The following is a 26854-nucleotide window of genomic DNA, read 5'->3' on the forward strand; positions in this document are numbered from 1 at the left end:
AAATATTAACTATAGAGTAGGCACACATATGAATAAGCATTTTTAAAACTGCCACTCTGAGTGTAGAGTGAGAGGTAGCTGGATGAGAGTATATAAACTTCTTACCTTTACTTTTTTCACTCCTAGTACTAAAATCTACAGTGTTTTAGACTTACGTTTGTATCATTTAAGAGCAAAGTAATAAAGAAGCCCATCTTGGTGAAATTTTATCTTGTATGTTTAGAGTCCAAATTATTATCACCACTGCTACCAACACCAGTAAAAATATCCTTCATCTGTTACTATTTTCTTTTACTTAATTTTTTGTTTTGGGGGCTTTTGCTCACTTGTTACCTGTATGAGCCCTAAAAGTTTGCTGTACTTGTATCAGAAACAGGCAAACAACAAATACAGAAGAAATCATCATCCAAAGTAACATTTTTCACCATTCATGACTTTTCAGAGATATTAAAGGAGAAATGGTAGGGAAAGCTACTATTTTTTTCTCCCCTCATGATTATCCTTTGAAATCACTATCTCCTTCCAACCTATTTCATTTTTCAAGACTGGTCTTCCATGGCCACAAATAATTACAGAATGAGCAGTGGACCCTTTGCTTCCCATGCTTCAACTACATGAATTTTTCACACAAAAATAATTCATACTAACTTCAGAAGAATTATTATATTTTGAGGAAAGATTATTAAAAAAACAGCTCTACATATTCTCTTAATGATCTCACTGTGGGCTAAGTACTACTTTAAATATGGAGTTTATGATCTGTAGCATATTTGTGATTTGTTGGTAATGAATGAATAAAACACCATAGGTTATGTCCTAGTTATGCTGTAGAAACCAAACTTAAAAGTGCTTTTGTTCATTGTATCCCGTACTCACACAAATGTAAATATTCTCTGATCTTCTATGAAAATAAAATTCCCAAACGCTTTACTTCTGGCTAAAATTACTGTTGAAACCAAAGGTCAAATATTAAATGATACGCTAGGTAGATAATAAACAAAATTATACTGGTGTAGCTATACTAATAGCCAGTAAATTTTACTAGCCAAAAACAGTATTACAGACATTTATTTCCTTAAGTTGAAAGATGCACTTAAGTCTACTTTATCTGTACTTACTCTCAATATGTATAAAGCAAAGACAGATGACCACAAAAGGAAACTGAGTCTTTCTTCATAGAGAGAGATCTTAACAGTAATAGAATAAGCATTATTATAATAAGCAGGTAAAAACAGTAAGAGAACAATAAAAGGAGCAGAGGAAAAAATAAGTCTTAAAAAATGAAAAGCTCTTGAATGACAAATTTACAAAGGTTTATCTCACTGGCAAATATAAACCATGGCACCCAACAACTGGAAAATACACCTTCCAAAAGAGGTGAGTAATTTCATGATTAAGGGTATAAACTCTGGAGCCAGATTATTCATGTTTGACTTCCAATCCTTTACTTATTAGCTATGAGACTTGGGCAAATTTCTTATCTTCCTTATGCCTATTTCTTCAATGGTAAAATGGGGATAACTGTACCCAGCTCAATGGAACTTTGTGACAAATTACTATATATAAAATGGAACAGTGCAAAGCACAAGCAAAGCATGCAATAAATGTGTAGTAGTGGGTTTTTTTGCAGGCACAGGTTAGATTGTAGGAATTCTTAATACGAATTTATGAAAGGACTCCAGCGGTTCTGTGAGACTACTGAAATCACACACAAAACTTTAGACTTGAATGCATTTTTCTGGGAGATAAAACTGTTTTTGCTCTTAAATTTATGACCTATCTGCCCCAAGAGCCTAAATGTTAATACTGTGTTTATGCTTTTTTAAAAATAATTGACTCAATATTGGAAAATATTTAAGTCTCCCAGGCTATGATATCTCAAATTATTACTTTTTAAACATAACTGGCTAGTGAGCAAGTCAATTCAATGTATGTGGGCTAAGAAAAACAGGTTAAACACTTCCTTTGGCAAACTGTTTACAGTATCAGCACCTTGTCTTCTGTAAGCTCTTATTTTTTTCAAATGCAGATTAAAATCATCAATATGCCAATTTTGATAATTAGTAACTTCTAGTGAGTATTTTAAGAAGGAAAAATACTTGCTACTTGATAGAAAAAAAAAGACTAATATTAGAATCCATGTTATAATTATATAAACTGAACAGTTAGGATAAAACATAAAATTGGTTTAAGCTTCCTATGTTTCAGTCTAGGAACACAGTAAAGGGAGGGAAAGGTTTGTGCATGTAAATGAGCACCTATGCTCTAAAAGGACAATTTAATTTGAAGCTGTTAATTTTTGTTCTAAATTTTAAAGAGAAGGCAAAATAAAATAGGCATAAAAAGGAAACCTAGTTTTGAAGGAGACTTTGTATCTTCAGGTTTTGACTGGTACAACAGCCCTTCAGGCCCAGAAATACTCATAGACAAATCATGAAAAAATAAGAGAAAAACTTTATTTCAAACAGGGTCAGTGGTATGTATGCTATAGCAAAGGCTGGTTGTAACAGCACTTTCACTTCAAACCTGAATTGATGCACAAATGTGACATTGTTTAATGATCAGTTACAGCTAAAATGTGGATTAAATCCATCAACATGCTAATTCTGACATCTGTTATAGACCCTATTATTTATTTTAGTAGTAGAGGCTAATTTTCATCAGAAGAAAATGAAAACAACCTTACGGTTTCTACTAATGTAATGAACTGTATCCCCAGTATTGCTCTGAAATTATACCACTAGGTTGCTAAGAGAAATTCTAACTTCATCCAAATGTATTATTTAACGGATAATCTTCAATCATCATCTACTGTTGGCTTGATGGTTACTCCTCTTCTTATCTGACCCCAACCAATTAAACTGAAAAATGAAAATAAAAGAAATCATGAATTTTAAATCCATTTCATTAGCATTACTATAAAATGTTGATATATCCAATTTTACTACACTCTCCTCTAAATTCAAACTTGTTCCCATAACATGTTCTATTAAAAAAAGTCTGTATGTTACCTTCTTAGATTCCTAGAACCTTATACATGGATTTTCACCATCAGGAATGACAAGAAAAGCAAACAAGAAGTTGCTGTCACACATATGCTCATGTTTCTCTAAAAAAATATACCTATCCATTCAGAATCAGCAAACAAGAGCATGTCAGGTCCCCCTAAGGAACAATGCCAATAGACAAAACACATCAACTTAAATTAAAAACAACAACAAAAGAAACCCAACTCATTATCAATTCTTTTTTCCTTGAAGAATGCCTCTTTCACAGCATCTCAATAGATCATAATGGCTTTAAAGGGAAATAAGTAAAGAGAAAGAAGTGAAGAACTAGAATAGGTAGTCTATAAACAGATTACTCTCAATAGCAGAGGGACCAAAGTCCCCTCTAGTCAACAACCAGACTGGATTGATACCACAACTTTATTTTCTAGAACAAAGCCCACCTAAATATGGGTAAAAAATACAATTCTAAAGAATATAAAGGAAGAAGAAAGTTAGCAAAAATGGGGAACTTGAAGGTTCCAGATACCTGTTCTCCTATAGAACCACCAAGTAATTAACATTCTGAAAAAGTAGTTTTGTGGATCTGCAGCAGCCAAGCATATGCCCAACAACAAAAAAAGCCACACTCAAGATAGAAAAAAATTTTGTGTAATTTTGCTCACCCAGTGCAGCATAGCCAAGAGGAAGCCAACCAATTCCCAGTTCCTCCCATGGGACAGAAGGGAAAGAACAGAACTTGTTTTCAAAGGTCTAGTTTGTCTGGGGGTTGCTCAAGGGACTAGTTTCTGTTTTGTCTGACATTGAGTACCCGGAGAACTGTGGCATGGTTGCATCATCAGGTTGAAGACTCCAGAAAGCAGTAGTGTGAGACCAGGTGAGTAAAAGCTTCAGAAGGACTGGAGACTAAGGGTACCTGGGGAACAAAGGATTATGAGCAGAGAAATACAGTAAAGTGAGGTCACAGAAGAAGCAAGGGTGAGACTTGGAGAAACTAAGACATATAAAGCAGTTGTGTACATGAAAAACTTGGACAAAAGAACACAGCTCCAGGGAAGATGCACACACAGAAAGGCCTGAGAAGACAATAAACAGTCACACTCAGTTGATTAGTGAAGTTTTTTCCTTCAGTCTTCAAAAACTATGACAGATGGCTTCTTTTTCTTCCTTTCAAATGCCCAATTTTAAATAAAAGATCACAAGGTATACAGAGATACAGGGAAACATGAACACAGCCCATGCAAGAGAACAAAATAAATCCCTAGATACTAAACCTAAAGATGCACAGGCCTTGGACCCACTTGATAAGGACTTTAAAACAACTGTCTTAAATACTTCCAAAGAGCTAAAGGAGAAATAGAGACCTAAAAAAATAATGAAAATGATACACAAACAAAAAGAGAATTTAAACAAAGAGAGTTTATAAAAATAAAGAGAAAAAAACTAAATAGAAGTTCCGAAGCTGAAAAATGCAAGGACAATTGAAAAACTCAATAGATTAATAAAACAGCAGATTGGAACAGTATCAGCAAACAGACAACAAATTTTGAAGATAGGTCATCTGAAATTATTGAGTCTGAGAAGCAAAAGAAAAGTAAACACCAACTGAAGTACTTACGGGACATCCAGAGAATCAACACACACATTATGGGAGTACCAAAAAAAGAAGAGAGGGGCAGAGAGTTTATTTGAAGAAATAATGGGGTTTCCCTGGTGGCGCAGTGGTTGGGAGTCTGCCTGCTAATGTGGGGGACACGGGTTCCGGCCCTGGTCTGGGAGGATCCCACATGCTGCAGAGCAACTGGGCCCATGAGCCACAACTGCTGAGCCTGCGCGTCTGGAGCCTGTGCTCCACAACAAGAGAGGCCGCAATAGTGAGAGGCCCACACACTGCGATGAAGGGTGGCCCCCGCTTGCCTCAACTAGAGAAAGCCCTTGCACAGAAACTAAGACCCAACACAGCCAAAACAAATTAATTAATTAATTAATTTTTTTAAAAAAAAAGAAAGAATGACTGTAATAGTTCATGAATATATATAAGAAGCTCAAAACCCTCCAACTATGATAAGCCAAAGAGAAGTATATGAAGACACAGGGTGATCTAACTGTCCAAGTCAAAGACAACTAGAGACTTTTAAAACTGCAAGAGAAAAGGCAGTCAGTACATATAAGGGAACTTCCTTAAGATTATCAGTGGACTTCTTAGCAGATAACTTGCAGGCTGAAGGACAGTGGGATGATATATTCAAAGTGTTAAAAGAAAAACACTACCAACCAAGGATACTATCTTGAAAAACTGCTTTCAAAATGAAGAAATGAAGATTTCCACAGATAAAAGCTGAGTGATTCATTATCACTATACCTGCTTTTAAAGAAATGCTAAAATAAGTCCTTCAAGTTGAATTGAAAAGATAATACACAGCAACACAAAGAGCTATGAAAATATAATGCTCAGTTGGTAAAGGGAAATACACAAATATAAAAACCTGTATTATTTAATTCTGGTGCACAGAATCTAAATGACACAAATGTAAGAAGTAATGATAAATAAATATGCAAATATATAATTCATTTGTCACATCAATAGCATTAAGTGCATGAATAAATATTTAAAAAGAGTAAGCTACTGTATTTAACTGAAGTTAAGCCGTTAGCAGTTTTGAACAAAATGTTTTAATGTCAAGTTTTTATATGTAATCCAACAACAACAACAACAAATCTATAGAATATACACAAAGGAAAAATGATGGGGTGAATTCATAAGAACATAGGAACAGGGAATCCCTGATGGTACAGTGGCTGAGACTCAGCACTTTCACTGCTCTGGGCCCGGATACAATCACTGGTTGGGGAACTAAGATCCCACAAGCAAACACAGGAATGAAGCGGAACAGAATCCGACTGGCCAATGTGGGTTATGAGCATCAAAATAAAAACAAACAGCAATGGATCATAACCCACTGTAAACAAGTAAATAAGTAGGAAAAGAGGAATGGCAAATGATAAATGCAGAGAAGCAGCACAGAGTTATGCTATCCCCAGAACGAAGCACAATTCAAGCAAGAATAATCAAGTGGCAAACGGGTAGGCAATTTGATGAGAAGCAGGCTATTTGCAGTCTTAAGGGTTCTCGCCATAGACATCATTAGTGCAAGCATAAAAAGAGAAACTTTACAACAGAAAAATCAGACGTCTTGACTCTATGAACAAAATTAACATCACCATCTAGGTGCAGCCAGATATTCTGTGCCCTTGAGATTCCTGATAAGGACACAACACAAATTATATAGCATTTTGGCTTATAATAAATAACCTAAATCTAATAAGACAAAATATCAAATTCAAACTGAGGAAGATTCTATAAATTAACTGGCTTGTATTATTCAAATGTCAATTCATGTTCAGACAAAAACGTTTAAAAAAGTTCCATATTAGAGAGACTATAGGAACATGAAAAGGAAATGAAATATGTGATCCTGGGGTGAAGAAAAAAAATTCTATAAAGTACAATGGTGAGACAGGTGACAAAACTGGAATGAGAAGTTCAGGTTTTTGTATTTTGTCAACATTAAAAATCTTGAGGGGCTTTCCTGGTGGCGCAGTGGTTGAGAATCTGCCTGCCAATGCAGGGGACACGGGTTCGAGCCCTGGTCTGGGAAGATCCCACATGTCGCGGAGCAACTAGGCCCGTGAGCCACAACTACTGAGCCTGCGCGTCTGGAGCCTGTGCTCCGCAACAAGAGAGGCCGCAATAGTGAGAGGCCCGTGCACCGCGATGAAGAGTGGCCCCCGCTTGCCACAACTAGAGAAAGCCCTTGCACAGAAACGAAGACCCAACACAGCTAAAAATAAAGAAAGAATAAAAAAAAAATAAAAATAAAGGAATTCCTTTAAAAAAAAATTCTTGAACTAGCTGTATAAGAGAATATCCTTATTCTTAGGAGATACACACTGAAATATTAAGAACTCCAGGTTATGTAACCTACTCAATGGTTCAGAAAAACTAAGGTGTATGCTTATGTATGTGCACATGTAATAATATGAATGGTGTACATATATAAAAAGTCAAAGAAAATGGAAATATTGATTTGGAATTGTTTGATTTTATATAGATTCTGTCTGAGATTAAAGGAAAGCCAGTTGCAATACCTGGAGTAAAAAAGTGAACTGCAACTTTACAAATCAGTGCTTGAAATATAGATTTTAGCGATCCAAATACACACCTGAGAATTAAAGCCATGAGAACCACTGAATTCAAGGACAAATGTGTTCGTGCATGTATATACATCATTAAGAACTAATATAACACAAGAAAATGTGCCGTTGCTCTTGAATGAAAGGTGGAGAAGTTGACAAACTTACCGCCAGTGTTTCTCAACTCTTCGGCTAATGGCTATTTTTTCTCCCACTTCTGTGCACACAGGATTAGTGAGAACTATTTTACCCAAATCAGGCTTTACTGCACTAACTCTTCCTCCTGTTGAAAGGGATCCTATGTTCACCATAAGCACTTCACTCTTAGACAGCTTTTGCACCTAGGGAAATAAATTAAGAAAAAAATCCTTAAATAAAGGAAGTGCTTTCCAAAATGAAGTGAGAATTTACCAAATACTGCTAGAAATAAACTATGAAGGAAAAAGAATTCTGCACAAATTACATTATAATGGGATTTGAACTATATATGTGTCCAAACAAAACAAAAAGTTAGTTATTTAGCAATTACTGAATATACACAAGGTCTAATTCTAAGCTACTTAGTGTAGCATAGATCAATGAAACTCTTAAAATTTTGAAGAGACTTACAGCAAAAAGAATGTACAGGGACTTCCCTGGTGGTGCAGTGGATAAGACTCCCTGCTCCCAATGCAAGAGGCCCAGGTTTCATCCCTGGTCAGGAAACTAGATCTCACATGCATGCCGTAACTAAGAGTTCACATGTCACAACTAAGGAGCCCAAGTGGTGCAACTAAGGAGCCCAGCTGCTACAACTAAGACCTGGTGCAACCAAATTAATTAATTAATTTAAATAAAAAAAGAAAAAAGAAGTTCAATATTTCCTGAAAACTGCAGCAAAACAAGAATAACATATAATACATAGTTTATGTGAAGGTCTAATTCCATTCATGTAATGTTAACGAGGTACTTAAACTTCCTAGCCTCTATAAAACTGGGTAACACCTACTACCATAATTATTAACTGTTACACTGCCTACTGCTGTTGTCTACACTTACAGTCTCATGTCAAAATTCACACCAGTGTTTTTAAGGGCTTCAAGTTTCATTAAGTCAGAGGGTAAGAAATATAAATACTAAAGGAACTCCAAAAAATTGACATGTAAATTTTATAAGCACTTAATTCACATCCAGAACAATTCCTTTCCTATTGCTTTTACATGACCATTGTTTTTTCCTAACATAAAAAGGACTTTATAATCATACATACAGAATTTTGAGTACTGTATGGATTGATATTCAATCTTTCATGAAACAAAGGTAAAAATTTTAAGCAACACATCAACCAATCCTAAGGCTTAAAGAGAAACTGGAGAATAGAATCTGATAGTGAGAATGAGATACAAAGAAGACTTAGTTACTAGAAAAAGCCCAGTGTTAAAAAGTTAATATAAGAATTCTATATCACTCTTTTGCCACCTGTTTCTCTCCCTAAGCTTATTATATCATCAGACCTTTTAATGTCAAAACATGTATTATGGATCTCATTCCTTTTAAAATGTCATTTACTTACTGCTGTTTAAAATAACTCTGAAATGAAACTGCTGGGACACTGTTTGCACACTTAAATACATTACAAATTTATACTTTCTTGAAAAGGTTAAGTGCTTATTTCTGTGTATCTTTGCCAACAAAATCTTACTTTTTAAAAAAAAGTCAAGTGTATACTAGAAATATTGATATTAAGTCTTTGTAATATGTGCCACAAACACTTTTTTCCATTAAAAAACAAAACAAAACTCTGGCTTGGTTTATGGCTGGTTGCTACAAAGAAACTTCCAGATTATTCACCTTGTCTTTGTTTGTAATTCCATTGTGTAAGACAATGAAACAAAACTGGTTGAAACATCATACTTTGTCTCATTTACCTTTGCTGCTTTTTTGTCTCCTTCTGTGCGTACACCAAGAAGTCGTCTAAGTAGGAAATAGGAAATTTCCAATTCTGTGAAGATCTCAGGTAAAGCACCAACCACACCAAGCACTTGCCCCACCATTCTGTCAGCCCGGCACAGAGTGGGGTCAATTTTTGTTCCAACTCCTAATACATGATATAAACATTACATATTCCAACTTGTTTTTTCTTAAAATGTTTGTAAAGTTAGTCAAACCAGTACAAGTCTCTACATATTCTAACCCTGTTAACTCATACCATGTAACAGCTACGTAACCAAAATCCCATAAATTCCTAATTAAAATCCCTGCTTTATCTAAAAATACAAGAACAATGGGAAAAAGTGTTGCTAGAAATTCAAGACTAAAAAAAATCTTCTTGATTTAAATTATAAAGAAAAAAATTATAAAGGTAAATGAGATACCTGCTTACCTCAAAATAAATTTCATTTAATCAGATATTGTTTTAATAAAGATTGAGAAGTACAAAGTTTGTAATGTTTACTTCAAATTATATGTTTGTACATTAATGCAATAAAAAGTTACAAGAAAATATTCTCTGAATGTCCTTATTCCTAAAACAAACAAAAACACCAACCAAACAAAAAACTGCACCCACATCATATACAGAAAACAGGCAATTTGTAGGCAACCTTCCATTTGTAAAAATTTACATAAAACGCAACCAAGGACAGTGTAAATAAGAGTATAATAATATATTCAATATTAAATCATAAAACCTCGTTACTGAACTTAGTCATGAAACTAAAATGTATTCTTTATATATAAAAGTATCCTCCTTTTCCCCACCCCACCCCCTCGCACTGCACGACTTGTGGGACTTAGTTCCCCAACCGGGGACTGAACCCAGGCCCACAGCAGTGAAAGCACTGAGTCCTAACCACTGGACCACCAGGGAATTCCCTAAAAGTATTCTTTTTAACAAACATAAGAAATCATTTTATAATGTATAATCAACAATTCAACTACATGTATACCTCCCATCCACTCCTTCATATTCCGTTAAAATATCTAATCAGAGATACAGACTCTCAGATAATCCATTTCACACAAAGTGACATGAATAGCCACTATCAAAAGAATGTAAGTGAAATCCTTACCAATAAGACCCCCTGGAGCAGCATACTGAAGATCATTGTGTTCCGCGAAAAGTGATACAATTTTGGAAAAGATTGGTTTGCACATGAGTTTTCCTTCACTATCTTTGGAAACAATACCAGGTCTGACTTCTATCTCCTGGCCCACCTGAAACATGTAAGTGAGTAATCAAAATATGTGGGGCAACACAGTTACCATTTACATGGTTAAGAGTCCTCACTGGTAGATTGCCAAACACAATAACCACTCAATTATCTAGCAATTACCTAGAAGATATATATGCTTTAAAGACATACTTAAAACATAAAAACAGTAAACAAAACAATACGTGTTTTTAAAGTTAATTTTGAGATTTTGTTTTTACCATTTTTTTCCCCCTGGTTAACAAGAGTTCAAAATCAAGTTCACCTTTAATACTCCTTTTAAAATACTACCACCAGCCACACCACCTTTAAGGTCATCAACTTCACAGCCAGGTTTGTTGACATCAAAGGACCTAATAACTGGGAAGGGGATAAGAAAGAAAGGAAAGAAACCATAAGGCTCATAATGTTATTTAAATTAGATGTTTATCAAGTTAACTTACTATTTTTTTTTTTTTAACAAAAGTAGCCAATTAAGATCTACACTTTAGAGTTGAGTTTGTGGGGAAATATCATTATTCCAATGCTTACCGTGGTCTTAACTATTGGAAAAATGAAAATAACTTGATCAGTGAAGTGACACGTTTAAGCTTTATCTATCTTTTGGAGTATAATGTGACTGTTACAAAACAAAAGACAAAGAAATACTCTTTATGTATACAGTTAAGTGAAGGGATGACTGTTCTGGGCTGAATTATGGCCTCCTTCCCCAAAATTCATGCTGAAGCCCTAACCCTTGGACTCAGTACCTCAGAATCTGACTCTATTTGCAGACAGGGTGTTTAAAGAGGTAATTCAGGTAAAATGAGATCAGTGAGGGGCCCTAACCAATCTGACTGGTGTCCTTATAAAAATAGGAAATTTGGACAACGAGGTACCAGGGATGCACACACAAAGAGGAAAAATCATGTGAGAAAAACCATCATGTGGCCCTCTGCAAGCCAAAAAGGAGAGGCCTCTGGAGAAACCAAATCTGCCAGCACCTTTATGTCTGACTACTGGCCTCCATAACTGTGAGGAAATAAATTTCTATTGTTTAAGCACCCATTATGTGATACTTTGTTATGGTAGCCCTAGCAAACTATTACATTAGTCCTCACATACAATTACAAAAAGAATTAGCTATGAAATTAATCTCCAGAGTACAATCTTGCACTCATTAAAAAAGACTATACAGGGACTTCCCTGGTGGCGCAGTGGGTAAGACTCCGCGCTCCCAATGCAGGGGGCCCAGGTTTGATCCCTGGTCAGGGAACTAGATCCCACATGCCACAACTAAGAGTCCACATGCTACAGCTAAAGATCCTGCATGCCGCAATGAAGATCCCACGTGCCACAGCTGAGACCCGACGCAGCCAAATAAATAAATATTAAAAAAAAAAAAGACTACACACACACACATATGTTTATGTGATTTTATGAACAAAAAGAGGTTTGGAAATATACATGTTATCAGTGCTGTGGGACTGAATTCTTCTTTTATATACTTTTACATTACAACTTATGTAATAAAAACTTAGTTTTAAAACTACAAAATAATTCTAGGACTATGTAACTTACAAAAAGAACAGTGACACTTAACGAAGAGTGTGCTTCAGAATCACTCAAAAGAACATTCTCCAGAAAACACACAGGAGGCCCAGAAGAGTGCCCAGAAAGGCTGAAGTTTTCTACAAACTGTGTGCAAGAACCAGAAACTTAATGTAATTAGTTTTGGTACTGTAAGCTTAAGGTAAAAGGAACATGAAAATCTTCATCAGAAGTATAGTGAAATCATTTGTACAGAAATTCTAATGTCCTGTTCCTGCCTAAAACATTATCACATAAAGAACACTGTATTAGTCTAATCTCAATCACATAATAAAAAAATTAATGTTCCTATTTTATTCAGGAGTCTGTTCCTCAACCAATCTAGCATTACCAATACAATCTTAGAATCAATCTATCTTAATACTAAACTTTCATTCCCTCCACTGAGTTCAAAATGGAATGTTGTCCTTGGTGTTCATAAACTCAATCCTTATTTTAAAATTCAAAAAAGCACATAAAGACTTTAATTTACTATTGCCTCTGTGTCCTTAAAACCAAATCAACAATGCATAAACTGACTCAACTGTTAAAGGCCAAAAGGTTAAGTCCTTACCAATAAGTCGGGGCTCTGAAGTAAAGTCTCTTAGAGGTACTGGAATTTTATTAATGATATACTCACAGACAACTTCAATATTATATTTCAGCTGAGCAGAAATTGGAATAATAGGAGCTCCTTCTGCTACCGTACCTATATGACAAAATTCAGAAAGATCCAAATTTGTCATTTTTACAGAATTTGTCCCATAGATTACTAAAGATTATTAAATGGATATCCAGACATAGATATACAGATGTCAGCAAAATATGCAATGCTATCATCCTGTTTAGAAAGATGACAGTGTTTTGTTTTTCTCTCTAATTAAATGTCAATCGAGAAGTCAACAGAATGGACCAAATGAGTTTTTATAGACATAGCTTTTCCTTTTCTTTACCACATAATCTGGCTAATAAAGCCAGCCTATCTAACAAATAAAAGAGAAGTCAAATGTAAAAAATAATTTGCATCATGTCTTGCCCCAAATGAAAACAATATGTTTTACAGAAAGGGACACTAAAGATTAAAGAAATCATTGTCAGTTGCAGTTTGGGAAACAGATTCTCAATGAGAAGAGAGTCTAAATAATTATAAAACACACCAACATATATAAAAAAGCTACTTTCATTCATTTTACTATCACTGGGAAAGAATTTTAGAAACATCAGACTGGTGCTCACTTTGACAGCACACATACCTAAACTAGAATAATACAGACAATATTAACATGGCTCCAATGCAAGGGTGACATGGAAATGTGAAGCATTCCGTATTTTTATTATAATAATGAATTTGTTATATAGTTAAAAAAAAAAAAAAAAAAGCAATGTGTTTCCATTTGAAAAAAACCCACCTGGTAACATTCATGGAATATAACTTCTTTTCTATCTAATATGTACTCTAAGCACATCAAACTCAGAAACAAATTTCACTGCTTCTATAAACTGGCTAAAAGCAACACAAGTGTTAAGTAGTACAGAGAAAAAGGGCTTAGTACCCACAGATTCACTTCGTTTTTGATAACTAAATTCTTAAAACTTGATTCATACATTTATTAATTACAGCTTCTTACCTTGTACAAATGCAAGGATCTGTTCATACTGTTCTTTAGCCTGACTTTCTTTTACCAAATCAATTTTATTTTATAGAATCAAAATATGCTTCAGTTTCATAATTTCTATGGCAGCCAGGTGTTCAGAAGTCTGAGGTTGAGGACAGGATTCATTACCAGCTAAGTTGATTATGAAGAATTAAAACACAAAAAACATGAGTAATAAGAATTAGTTCTCACCTAATAGAGACTTTTGGCTGTCTTAAAGCAAATTCATGGACACCAGTGCCAAGTGTCTTTGTGTGTACATTTAAATTTCATGACAGACTGCCCTGGATTCCCCAGTCTTTTGGCTCCTATTCGAGGCGCTATGCACAATACTTGGAATCAGCTAGTTTGGCTTCTTTCAGACTGCTCTCAAGTACTCAGTAGGCTAATAACCTGATTACCATTATTTAAGACCTGTGAGTGAACTCAGGCTTTGGTCTGATCAGTTATATTTTCCAATTCTACTGAAGGCACAAAAATGACTGCTAAATAGTCATACCAGCGAAATACAGATCTCTTGACCCATTAGGCTTGTATGAATTATAAATTTGCTAGGGCCATATCTAAATTATTACATAAATGATCTTCAGTCCAAGGGAATCCTAAGGCACATCTTCCTATTCATCTTGTGGGAAGCCAAGGCCATAAATTAGTACCACAAATCCATTCAGTTCCATTATGTGCAACCCAATGAATCTCTGGTCTTCTGACTCAGTCTGTTCCAGACCAATCAGTGTCACTAAGATAATGATATGTAGGCATTGTTCATAAGGCACCCAGCCTAGTTTCCTAGTGCTGCTAGGCTGATTATCCTTAGTATGATTTAATTCTTCCCAACATAAAGGACACTTTAAACTTAAATGACCATCGCCTGGTGTTAACCATATAAATCCATCCCTTAATTGTAAGAGGTTTCCTTCTAATAAACAGGAGTTTCAGTTTTTGACTGAGATACAGCTCCTTGTTCTGACTGAGCTTGAGTTATCATAATAGAAAATTCATGTTTATGGTCGAGGTCAAATCAGGTACTATTAATTGGCCACCTAGTAATATCAGTAGTGGCCTGAAAAGAACTATGATTTCTTTCTTCTCGAATAATTTTCTAAGGACCATGCAGTTAGAACCTTGGACTGGAGAAATCCACGAAGGTAACAGAGAAGTACTGGATATAGGTCATTGACCATAAACACAACTGGATTAATTCGAAACTCTGCATAAGACTGTGAAATACATTTGTTTCATAAGAAAAAAGGGTGAGCAATTATCAAAGTAATTGGTATATAGCCCTAATCTGGCATCTTGGGTTAGATATCTACTTCAAATGTCTTCTTCTCATCCTTGTCTGGTAGTTTCTCTTCTGCTTGAGTATTGTTTTAAGGTGATTTTCAGGCCAGCGGTTCTCACTATAGGCCAGTCCAGTGAAGGAGCCCTAAGTGGAAATATTAATCCAAGAGTCAGTTCTCTTCAGTTTCCCTGTGCGTGAGTTAGTTAAGAGTACCTGATAAAGTTCCTTCTATCTAGACTGAAGATAGTCCTTTAAATTATGTCTTTTCCAGTATGCATGATCGCCTTGTTGCATGGGGCATCCAATTTTCATCCAAAGATAGATTACTGAGATAAGCTTCAGAAACAAATTTAGAAAGTCCTTTTAATAATTCAATTAAACTTTACATTAATATAACAGCAAGTGGCTGAGAAGTGAGTCTTAGTAAATGCAGACCTCAATTAACAAAACTAGAATTTAATATCCTTTAAAACATAATCTTTTTTCTAAAATTATCCTTGTTTTTACCAAATATAGCCAGATTAAGACTAATTTGTTTGCACAGTGAGTCTGGTTTCAATAAACTTGGCTTGATGATTTGTAATTGTAATCGATCATACAGGTTCTTTTAAACTGGCTGTGCTGGAACTTTTTTTTTAATATATTTATTTATTTATTTTTGGCTGCATTGGGTCTTTGTTGCTGCACGTGGGCTTTCTCTAGTTGTGACGAGCAGGGGCTACTCTTCATTGCAGTGTTCAGGCTTCTCATTGCAGTGACTTCTCTTGTTGTGGAGCACAGCCTCTAGGTGTGTGAGATTCAGTAGCTGTGGCACGTGGGCTCAGTAGTTATGGCTCTCTAGAGCACAGTCTTAGTAGTTGTGGTACATGGGATTAGTTGCTCCACGGCATGTGGGATCTTCCTGGACCAGGGCTCAAACCCATGTCCCCTGCATTGGTAGGCGGATTCTTAACCACTGCACCACCAGGGAAGTCCCCCTGTGCTGGAATTTTTATTTTACTTTTTATTTATTTTTTAACATCTTTACTGGAGTATAATTGCTTTACAATGGTGTGTTATTTTCTGCTTTATAACACAGTGAATCAGCCATACATATACATACATCCCCATATCCCCTCCCTCTTGCGTCTCCCTCCCACCCTCCCTATCCCACCCCTCTAGGTGGTCACAAAGCACCGAGCTGGTCTCCCTGTGCTATGTGGCTGCTTCCCACTAGCTGTTTATTTTACATTTGGTAGTGTATATATGTCCATGCCACTCTCTGTCTTTGTCACATCTTACCGTTCCCCCTCCCCATGGCCTCAAGTCCATTCTCTGTGCCTGCGTCTTTATTCCTGTCACGCCCCTAGGTTCTTCAGAACCAATTTTTTTTATATATATATATTCCATATATATGTGTTAACATATGGTATTTGTTTTTCTGTTTCTGACTTACTTCACTCTGTATGACAGATTCTAGGTCCATCCACCTCACTACAAATAACTCAGTTTCGTTTCATTTTATGGCTGAGTAATATTATGTTGTATATATGTGTCACATCTTCTTTATCCATTCATCTGTCGATGGACATTTAGGTTGCTTCCATGTCCTGGCTATTGTAAATAGAGCTGCAGTGAACATTGTGGTACATGACTCTTTTTGACCTATGGTTTTCTCAGGGTATATGCCCAGTAGTGGGATTGCTGGGTCGTATGGTAGTTCTATTTTTAGTTTTTTAAGGAACCTCCATACTGTTCTCCATAGTGGCTGTATCAACTTACATACCCATCAACAGGGTTGCAAGAGGGTTCCCTTTTCTCCACACCCTCTCTAGCATTTCTTGTTTGTAGATTTTTTGATGATGGCCATTCTGACTTGTGTGAGATGATATCTCATTGTAGTTTTGATTTGCATTTCTCTAATGATTAGTGATGTTGAGCATCCTTTCATGTGTTTGTTGGCAATCTGTATATCTTCTTTGGAGAAATGTCTATCTAGGTCTTCTGCCCATGTTTGGATTGGGTTGTTTGTTTTTTTGATACTGAGCTACTTGTAAATTTAAGAAATTAATCCTTTGTCAGTTGCTTCATTTGCAAATATTTTCTCCCATTCTGAGGGTTGTCTTTTCGCCTTGTTTATGTTTTCCTTTGCTGTGCAAAAGCTTTTAAGTTTCACTAGGTCCCATTTGTTTATTTTTGTTTTTATTTCCATTTCTCTAGGAGGTGGGTCAAAAAGGATCTTGCTGTGATTTATGTCATAGAGTGTTCTGCCTGTTTTCCTCTAAGAGTTTTTTTTATAGTGTCTGGCCTTACATTTAGGTCTTTAATCCATTTTGAGTTTATTTTTGTATATGGTGTTAGGGAATGTTCTAATTTCATTCTTTTACATGTAGCTGTCCAGTTTTCCCAGCACCACTTATTGAAAAGGCTGTCCTGTCTCCATTGTATATTCTTGCCTCCTTTATCACAAATAAGGTGACCACATGTGTGTGGGTTTATCTCTGGGCTTTCTATCCTGTTCCATTGATCTATATTTCTGTTATTGTGCCAGTACCATACTGTTTTGATGACTGTAGCTTCATAGTATAGTCTGAAGTCTGAGCACCTGTTTCCTCTAGCTCCATTTTTCTTTCTCAAGATTGTTTTGGCTATTTGGGGTCTTTTGTGTTTGCATACAAATTGTACAATTTTTTTGTTCTAGTTCTGTGAAAAATGACATTGGTAGTTTTCTAAGGATTGCATTGAATCTGTAGATTGCTTTGGGTAGTATAGTCATTTTCACAATGTTGATTCTTCCAATCCAAAAACATGGTATATCTCTCCATCTGTTTGTATCATCTTTAATTTCTTTCATCAGTGTCTTATAGTTTTCTGCCTACAGGTTTTGTCTCCTTAGATAGGTTTATTCCTAGGTATTTTATTCTTTTTGTTGCAATGGTAAATGGGAGTGTTTCCTTAATTTCTGTTTCAGATTTTTCATCATTAGTGTATAGGAATGCAAGAGATTTCTGTGCATTAATTTTGTATCCTGCTACTTCACCAAATTCATTGATTAGCTCTAGAAGTTTTCTGGTGGCATCTTTGGGATTCTCTATGTATAGTATCATGTCATCTGCAAATAGTGATAGCTTTACTTCTTTTCTGATTTGGATTCCTTTTATTTATTTTTCTTCTCTGATGGCTCTAGCTAAAAATCCAAAACTATGTGAATAATAGTGGTGAGAGTGGTCAACCTTGTCTTGTTCCTGATCTTAGAGGAAATGGTATCAGCTTTTCACCATTGAGAACGATGTTGACTGTGTGTTTGTCATATATGGCCTTAATTATGTTGAGGTAAGTTCCCTCTATGCCTACTTTCTGGAGGGTTTTTGTCATAAATTGGGGTTCAATTTTGTCAAAAGCTTTTTCTGCATCTATTGAGATGATCATATGGTTTTTCTCCTTCAATTTGTTAATAGGGTGTATCACATTGATTGATTTGCATATATTGAAGAATCCTTGAATTCCTGGGATAAACCCCACTTGATCATGGTGTATGATCCTTTTAATGTACTGTTGGGTTGTGTTTGCTAGTATTTTGTTGAGGATATTTGCATCTATGTTCATCAGTGATATTGGCCTGTAGTTTTCTTTCTTTGAGACAACTTTGCCTGGTTTTGGTATCAGGGTGATGGTGGCTTTGTAGTATGAGTTTGAGAGTGTTCCCCCCTCTTCTATATTTTGGAAGAGTTTGAGAAGGATAGGTGTTAACTCTTCTCTAAATGTTTGATAGAATTTGTCTGTGAAGCCATCTGGTCCTTGACATTTGTTTGTTGGAAGTTTTTTAATTACAGTTTCAATTTCATTATTTGTAATTTTTTCTGTTTATATTTTCTGCTTCTTCCTGGTTCGGTCTTTGAAGGTTGTACTTTTCTAAGAATTTGTCCATTTGTTCCAGGTTATCCAATTTACTGGCATACAGTTGCTTGTAGTAGTCTCTTATGATGCTTTGTATTTCTGTGGTGTCAGTTGTAATTTCTGCTTTTCATTTATTGATTTGAGTGCTCTCTCTTTTTTCCTTAATGAGTCTGGCTAAAGTTTTATAAATTTTGTTTATCTTCTCAAAGAACCAGCTTTCAGTTTCATTAATCTTTGCTACTGTTTTCTTCATTTGTATTTCATTTATTTCTGCTCTGATTTTTTAAAATTAATTAATTAATTAATTTATTTATTTATGGCTGTGTTGGGTCTTCGTTTCTGTGCAAGGGCTTTCTCTAGTTGTGGCAAGTGGGAGCCACTCCTCATTGCGGTGCACGGGCCTCTCATTATCGCTCCCTCTCTTGTTGCGGAGCACAGGCTCCAGACATGCAGACTCAGTAATTGTGGCTCATGGGCCCAGCCGCTCTGCAGCATGTGGGATCTTCCCAGACCAGGGCTCGAACCCGTGTCCCCTGCATTGGCAGGCAGATTCTCAACCACTGCACCACCAGGGAAGCCCTCTGCTCTGATTTTTATGATTTCTTTCTTTCTACTAACATTGGATTTTGTTTGTTCTTTCTCTAGTTGCTTTAGGTGTACGGATAGATTGTTTATTTGAGATTTTTCTTGTTTCTTGAGGTAAGATTGTATTGCTATATTTTACCCTTTTAGAACTTCTTTTGCTGCGTTGCATAGGTTTAAGTTTGTCGTGTTTTCGTTGTCATTTGTTTCTGTGTATTTTTTGATTTCCTCTGATTTTTTCAGTGATCCATTGGCTTCTTAGTAGTGTATTGTTTAGCCTCTATGTGTTTGTGTGTTTTACAGTAATTTTCCTGTAATTGATTTCTAATCTGATAGCATTGTGGTCAGAAAAGATGCTTGATATGATTTCAATTTTCTTAATTTTACATAGGCTTGATTTGTGACCCAAGATGTGATCTATTCTGGAGAATGTTTCATGTGCACTTGAGAAGAAAGAGTATTCTGTTGCTTTGAGATGGAATGTCCTATAACTATTAATTAAGTCTGTCTGCTCTAATGTGTCATTTAAAGCTTATGTTTCTTTATTAATTTTCTGTCTGGATGATATGTCCAATGGTGTAAGTGGGGTGTTAAAGTCCCCCACTATTATTGTGTTGATTTCCCCTTTTATGGCTGTTAGCATTTGCCTTATGTATTGAGGTGCTCCTATGTTGGGTGCATAAATATTTATAATTGTTATATCTTCTTCTTGGATTGATCCCTCGATCATTATGTAGTGTCCTTCCTCGTCTCTTGTAACAGTCTTTAAAGTCTATTTTGTCTGATATGAGTATTGCTACTCCAGCTTTGTTTTGATTTCCATTTGCATGGAATGACTTTTTCCATCCCCTCACTTTCAGTCTTTGCCTTTTGGTTGGAACATTTAATCCATTTACATTTCAGGTTATTATTGATAAGTGTGTTCCTATTACCATTTTCTTATTTGTTTCAGGTTTGTTTTTGTAGATCTTTTTCTTCTCATGTGTTTCCCATAGCTGGAGGGGGTTTGAAGGGGTTCAACACTCTGCCCACCTGGACCCATGCAGCCAGAGGAGGATTTGTCTGGGGTGGTACATGGGCCACCAGGACCCGTGTGTCCCACAGAGGCTTGGGAGGATGGTGCTTGGGTTCACTAGGACCATGCAGCCAGAGGACACATTTGCAGGGGCAGGGCTCAGGCCTGGGATCCATGCAGCCTGTGGAGGCTTTAGTGGGGGCAGGGCTCAGGCCCGGTACCTAGGTGGCCCTCAGAGGCTTTGGCAGGGGTGGGGCCCAGGCTTAAGAACTGCTCTGCCAGAGGAAGCCCTGTTGGGGTGGTGTGTGAGTCACTGGGACCACGAAGCCTGCGGACGCTTTGTGGGGAGCGGAACTCGGGTCTGCCGGGACCTGTGTGGCTAGAGGAGGCCATGGCAGGGGCTGGGCTCAGGCCTAGGACCCCAGCAGGCTCACTAGGTCTTGAAGGGTGGGTGAGCCTTCTCAGGTGTACACCCCCATCACTGTCCAAAGAGGCCGGGCTGGAGGGTGGGGAATGGTGCTGCAATGGCAACCCCACCCCTTGCATGCCACTCAATAATGGTGCCCCACTTCCTTTCCACCCCCCACAGACCAGTCACCGTGCTCCCCTCCGACCCCCAAACCCCTGAAGGTCCCCCTCTGTCCCCCCTCCGTGAGTGGGCCCCCTGAGAGTGGGAACCTCTTATCTCCCCAAGCCCCACCCAGGGGCACGGGTCCCATCCCATTTCCACACCTCTTCCCCCACTCCTTCCTTCCCACAACCCACCAAGTTACATGGGGACACCTACTGTCCCATTACACATCTGAGGTTTCCCACTGGCACCCAGCTGTCACTCTGAGAAAACTGTTCCAGTACACCCCTGTTGTACCTGTAAGGAGACATGAACTCCACGTCCTCCTACTCTGCCATCTTGAATCTACCCCGATCAATCATTTTTTAAAATGAGGTGTATCTAGATTGATTTGTGGATATTGAACCATCCTTACATCTCTGGAATAAATCCCACTTGATCATGGTGTATAATTCTTCTAATGTATTGTTGTAATTGATTCGCAAATATTTTATTGAGGGTTTGTATCTATGTTCATCAGAGACATTGGCCTGTAAATTTGTGTGTGTGTGTGTGTGTTGTCTTTGTCTTGTTGTTAGGGTGATGTTGACCTCATAAAGTGAGTTAGGAAGTGTTCCCTCCTCTTCAGTTTTTCCCAGGAGTTTAAGTAATTGCTTGAGATGTAAGTTTAGATTGTTTATTTGAGATTTTTCTTGTTTATTGAAGTAGGTCTCTATTGCTATAAACTTTCCTCTTAGTACTATTTTTGCTGTATCACACACATTTTTGTATGGCATATTTTCATTTTGATTTGTCTTTAAGTATTTTTTGATTGCTCCTTTGAATACTTTGTTGACCCAATAGTTATTCAATAACATGTTGTTTATTATCCATATATTTCCATTTTTGTTCTTGTGGTTGATTTCTAGTTTCATATCATTGTGACTGGAATAGATGCTTGATATGATTTGTCTTTATTGACACTTTTTACTGAGACTTGTTTTTTCTCCCAACATGGAGTCTCTCCTTGAGAAAGTTCCATGTTCACCTGAGAATGTGTATTCTGCTGTATTTGGACAGAACGTTTGGCATGAATTTTGAAATCCACCTGTCCAATGTTTCATTTAGGACGACTGGTTTTGTTGTTGTTGTTTTGTTGACTTTCTGTCTGCATGATCTAGATCTACCCATTTATGTAAGTGGGGTGTTAAATTTCCCTACTACTATTGTGTTGCTGTCAGTTTCTCCTTTTAGGTCTGTTAATAATTGCTTTATATATTTTGATGCTCCCATATCAAGTGCATATGTATTTGTAACTGTTATGTATTTTTGTTGTTGTTGTTGTTATGTCTTCTTGATGAATTGTCTCCTTTATCTTTACGTAGCACCCATTTTGTCTCCTGTTATTATTTTTTTGACTTCATATCTATTTTGTCTGATATTTGGAGTATCATCTACCTTTCCTTCACTTCGAGCCTATCTTTGCCATTAGACTTAGTGAGTCTCTTAGAGGCAGCATATAGTTGGGTCTTGATTTTTAATCCATTCAACAACTCTGTATCTTTTATTAATGACTTCAATACTCTTTGATAGATGAGGACTTTTAGTACCACAGTTATATCTTTTGTTTTCTACTTGTTGTATATCTCCATTGTTTCTTTTTCCTTGTGTTTCTGTCTGCCATTTCGGTCTGGTGGTGTTCTATGATGTTGTTCTCAGCTTTCTTTTTTATGTTTTGTGTTTTGTTCTAGGTTTATGTCTTGCGGTTACCACGAAGTTTGTAGAAAATGTCTCATAAAACCAACTATATTCCTTAAAAACAAAATTCTTGCTTCCTACATCCACTAGGATGGCTATAATAATAGTTATTTTTTTTAAAGAAGAGAGTAAGTGTTGGCAACAATGTGGAAGAATTGGAACACTTGTACCTTGCTGATAGGAATGTAAAATAGTGGAACAAAATTTGGTGATTCCTCAAAGGTAAGCATGGAATTACTATATGACCCAGAACTTTTACTCCTAAGTATATACCCAAGGGAATAGAAAACAAGTGCTCAAATATATGTCTGCACATGATCATAGCAGCACTATTTACAAATAGTCAAAAGGTGGAAACCTGAATTTCCATCTACAGATGAATGGATAAACAACTTGTAGTGTACGTTAACAATGAAATATTATTCAGCCATAAAGGGTTTAAATACTGACACATGCTACAATGCCGATGAACTTTGAAGACATTACATTAAGGGAAAGAAGCTAGTCACATAAGGTCACATGTGTGTGATTCAATTTATATGAAATATCCAGAATAAATTAATCCATAGATGCAAAAAGCAGGTTGGTGGTTGCCAAGGGCTGGGAGGAGGGAGGAATGGGAGTAACTGCTTAGTGGGTACAATGTTTCCTTTTGGGATGATAGGAATGTTTTGGAACTATATAGAGGGATGGTGGTACAACATTGTGAATATACTACATGCCACTGAAATGTTCACTTTAAAATGGTTAATTTTATAATGTTATGTGAATTTTACCTAAAAGTATTTTTTTAAATTGCAAACTACATAAAATGTTTTGCTAGAATGGTTAAACAAATTATGACACATCAAAACAGTGAAATATTATTCAGCCATTAAAAATTCAAGGATGTTTTAATGACATGGAAAAATGCTTACAATATAGTACTAAGCAAATAAATGCAAATTGTATTTGCAGCATTTTACTAATTATATTAAGTAAAATGTGCACAGAAAAGACTATAAAATAAAAGTAAACTAAGATGTCTGTTATAAAAACAAATGTCTCAGAGATAGGATATTTTTTTTTCTGCTGATAGCCTCTTATCTCCATTTACCTAAAGGGGTTGCATCCTTCTCCTCTTATCCCTACATGTTTTTGTTGTCTCAAATTATCCCTTTTTGTGTTGCGAGTTTGTTACCAAATTGAAGTAACTATAGTTATTTTTTGCTGCCTTTTCCCCCTTTAACTTTCATGATATTATAAAGTGTTTAAAAATGTTTTCTAACACAGAATTACAATTTTCTGACTCTGTGTATTTATCAGCTTACTCAACATTTTGTGTACATTTGCTTTTTTGTTTCTGGTAGAAGAGCTTATTTCAACATCTCTTGTAAGGCAAGTCTAGTGTTGATGAAGTCCTCCAGCTTGCGTGCTTTTTCTGGGAAGGCCATTATTTCTCCTTCATATCTGAATGATAACTTTGCTGGATAGAGTATTCTTGAGTGACAGTTTTTATCCTTCTGCCTTTTGAGAATGTCATTCCTCTCTCTCCTTGGCCTTTAGAGTTTCTGCTGAGAAATCTGCTGATACTTCAATGGGTTTTCCTTTGTGGGTTGCCATCGTTTTCCCTGGCTGCCTTCAAGATTATTTCTTTATCATTGACTTTTGACATTTGACTTTTAATATAACATGTCTTGGGAAGGTTTTTTTGTTTGTTTGTTTCTGTTTTGCTTTGAGGTAATTCAGTGCCCTCTTAGTTTCGTGGACTTGTATATTTAGTTCCTTCCCCAGGTTTGGGAGGTTCTCAGCTATTATTTCTTTATTAAATAAATTCTCTGCTCCCATCTCCCTCTGTTCTCCTGGGACACTGATTACCCTAATGTTGCCTAATGTTAAGAGTCAGATAGTTCTCTCCAGGTTTCCTCATTTTAAAAATATCTTCTCTTTTTTCTTCTAGTTGTGTAATTTCTAGACTTATATTTTTGAGGCTGATTCCCTCTTCCATATGGTCTGCTCTGTTTTCAATGTTTTCTAAGCATTCTTTATCTCATTTATTGAGTTCTGCAGCTCCAGAATTTCTGTTTGGTTCTTTTTTATAGTTTCAGTCTCTTTGATAAAGTATTCCTTCTATTCATTAATTTTATTCTTGAGCTCATTGAACTACCTTTTTGAGTTTTCTTGTAGCTCCTGGAGTTCATGACAGCTATTTTGAATTCTCTTCAGTTAGATTATAATATCCCATGACTTTAAGTATCTGGAGAATTGTTATTTTCTTCTCCTGGTACATACAGCATTATTGTGGTTCTTCAGGGTGCTTGATGAGTTGTTTCTCTGCTGGCACATTTGAAGTAGTGAACACTTCTTTTCTTTTTGGGTAAAGTTTTAAAAAAAATTCTATCAATTCAATATGTTAGATATTAGAGCCCTTTCTTTTGTTTCCCAATGTGTGGCACTATAGCACAAGTCTTTGGTTCCTCTTACCTGAGCTGCCTTGGCAATTTTCACCCTCCATCCTCCAATATCAGAGGTATCACCTAGCACCCTCATTATCACCACTTGTACCTCCAAGGTTGTTGGTGCCTTGCTGCTTCTGGTGTCACTGGCATTGCAGCTGAGGCACCAGGATGGTGAGCTCTCCTGCTGAGTCACAGACTCTGCCACTGGTAGGGGGATGGGCATGGGGCTGGTGTATGGTAGTTCTGGGCCACCAAGTTTGTGGGTGCTTCTGCCGCATCTGTTGTTGTCAGGTTCTCAGGCTCTGCCATTATTGTGGGTGCCTCTGTGGTTGGGGGGCTGGGATTTCTGGCACCCTCCCCCTGGTGTTGTCTCTTCTGTGTGTTATAGTCCACTCTCCTTTAGATATACCTATGTGTGGAATCCTCCAGCATCCTGATGTGTTGAGCAGAGGCACCTTTGTTGAGTTGTGGATGTTTTTCTGGTTGTAGATTGAAAGGGAGAGACAAAAGGAACATCTCACACCATCAAGACACGGCTGTCACTCCAGTGGGCAGTTTGTTGATGAGTCAGAAGGAAATCTTTCTTCTTCCTGTTAGGGTATGTAAGCTGCAGTGAGCAATATATGCATGAGAGCTTCCACTTCTGGGCTTCCCTACTCCATTTTAAATGAATTTTCCTTTATTCATTTTCCCCTTTTGATCAGGATCTTTCCTTGAAAGCATTGCCAACCAAGAGTCATGTTATACAATTTTAGTGGAATTGTGTTTTGTCCCTAAGCAGCAGGAAGGATTTTTCCAGGATGTCATGTCCCACTATGGATGAAAAATGCACATGTTGGAAACTGTTGAGGTCACACTTGAGTAACAAGGATGGGAAAAAGGGAAAAGTTTCAGGCTTTTCCCTTACTAGGTCTATACCTTATCAAGGTTGTGAGTGTTGAAGATCATCTCGAAGCACTGAGCTAAAATCACCCCATTAGGTGCATCACTTCTGCTGAGATTTAACAACAGTCATTTATTCTTTTTTTTTTTTTTAAACATCTTTATTAGAGTACATTTGCTTTACAATGGTATGATAGTTTCTGCTTTATAACAAAGTGCATCAGTTATACATATACATATATCCCCATATCTCTTCCCTCTTGCGTCTCCCTCCCTCCCATCCTCCCTATCCCACCCCTCTAGGTGGCCACAAAGCACCGAGCTGATCTCCCTGTGCTATGCAGCTGCTTCCCACTAGCTATCTATTTTACGTTTGGTAGTGTATATATGTCCATGCCAGTCTCACACTTTGTCCCAGCTTACCCTTCCCCCTCCCCGTATCCTCAAGTCCATTCTCTAGTAGGTCTGCATCTTTATTCCTGTCTTGCCCCTAGGTTTCTCTGACCATTTTTTTTCTTTTTTTTTTTATATTCCATATATATGTGTTAGCATACGGTATTTGTTTTTCTCTTTCTGACTTACTTCACTCTGTATGACAGTCTCTAGGTCCATCCACCTCACTACAAATAACTCAGTTTCGTTTCATTTTATGCCTGAGTAAGATTCCATTGTATATATGTGCCACATCTTCTTTATCCATTCATCTATCGATGGACACTTAGGTTGCTTCCATGTCCTGGCTATTATAAATAGAGCTGCAATGAACATTTTGGTACATGACTCTTTTTGAATTATGGTTTTCTCAGGATATATGCCCAGTAGTGGGATTGCTGGGTCATATGGTAGTTCTA

The 26854-nt window shown here is 36.7% G+C and overlaps 1 protein-coding gene and 1 non-coding gene across 2 annotated transcripts; one reads left to right on the forward strand and one right to left on the reverse strand.

Annotated features, from left to right (window-relative positions):
• Positions 1 to 2797: 2797 nt before the first annotated feature.
• Positions 2798 to 25344, reverse strand: LOC118889456 (eukaryotic translation initiation factor 2 subunit 3, Y-linked-like). The gene is given in 9 exon segments (XM_036841221.1): positions 2798 to 2861; positions 7371 to 7543; positions 9110 to 9279; positions 10253 to 10397; positions 10659 to 10753; positions 12537 to 12671; positions 13591 to 13758; positions 20597 to 20894; positions 25147 to 25344. Coding segments are annotated over 9 exon segments (1446 nt in total).
• LOC118889470 lies at positions 13191 to 13295 on the forward strand. The gene has a single exon (XR_005018537.1). It is a non-coding gene; the product is annotated as a U6 spliceosomal RNA (small nuclear RNA).
• Positions 25345 to 26854: the final 1510 nt, after the last annotated feature.

The sequence above is a fragment of the Balaenoptera musculus genome, chromosome Y (genome assembly GCF_009873245.2).
Source record: "Balaenoptera musculus isolate JJ_BM4_2016_0621 chromosome Y, mBalMus1.pri.v3, whole genome shotgun sequence".
Classification (NCBI taxonomy): domain Eukaryota; kingdom Metazoa; phylum Chordata; class Mammalia; order Artiodactyla; family Balaenopteridae; genus Balaenoptera; species Balaenoptera musculus.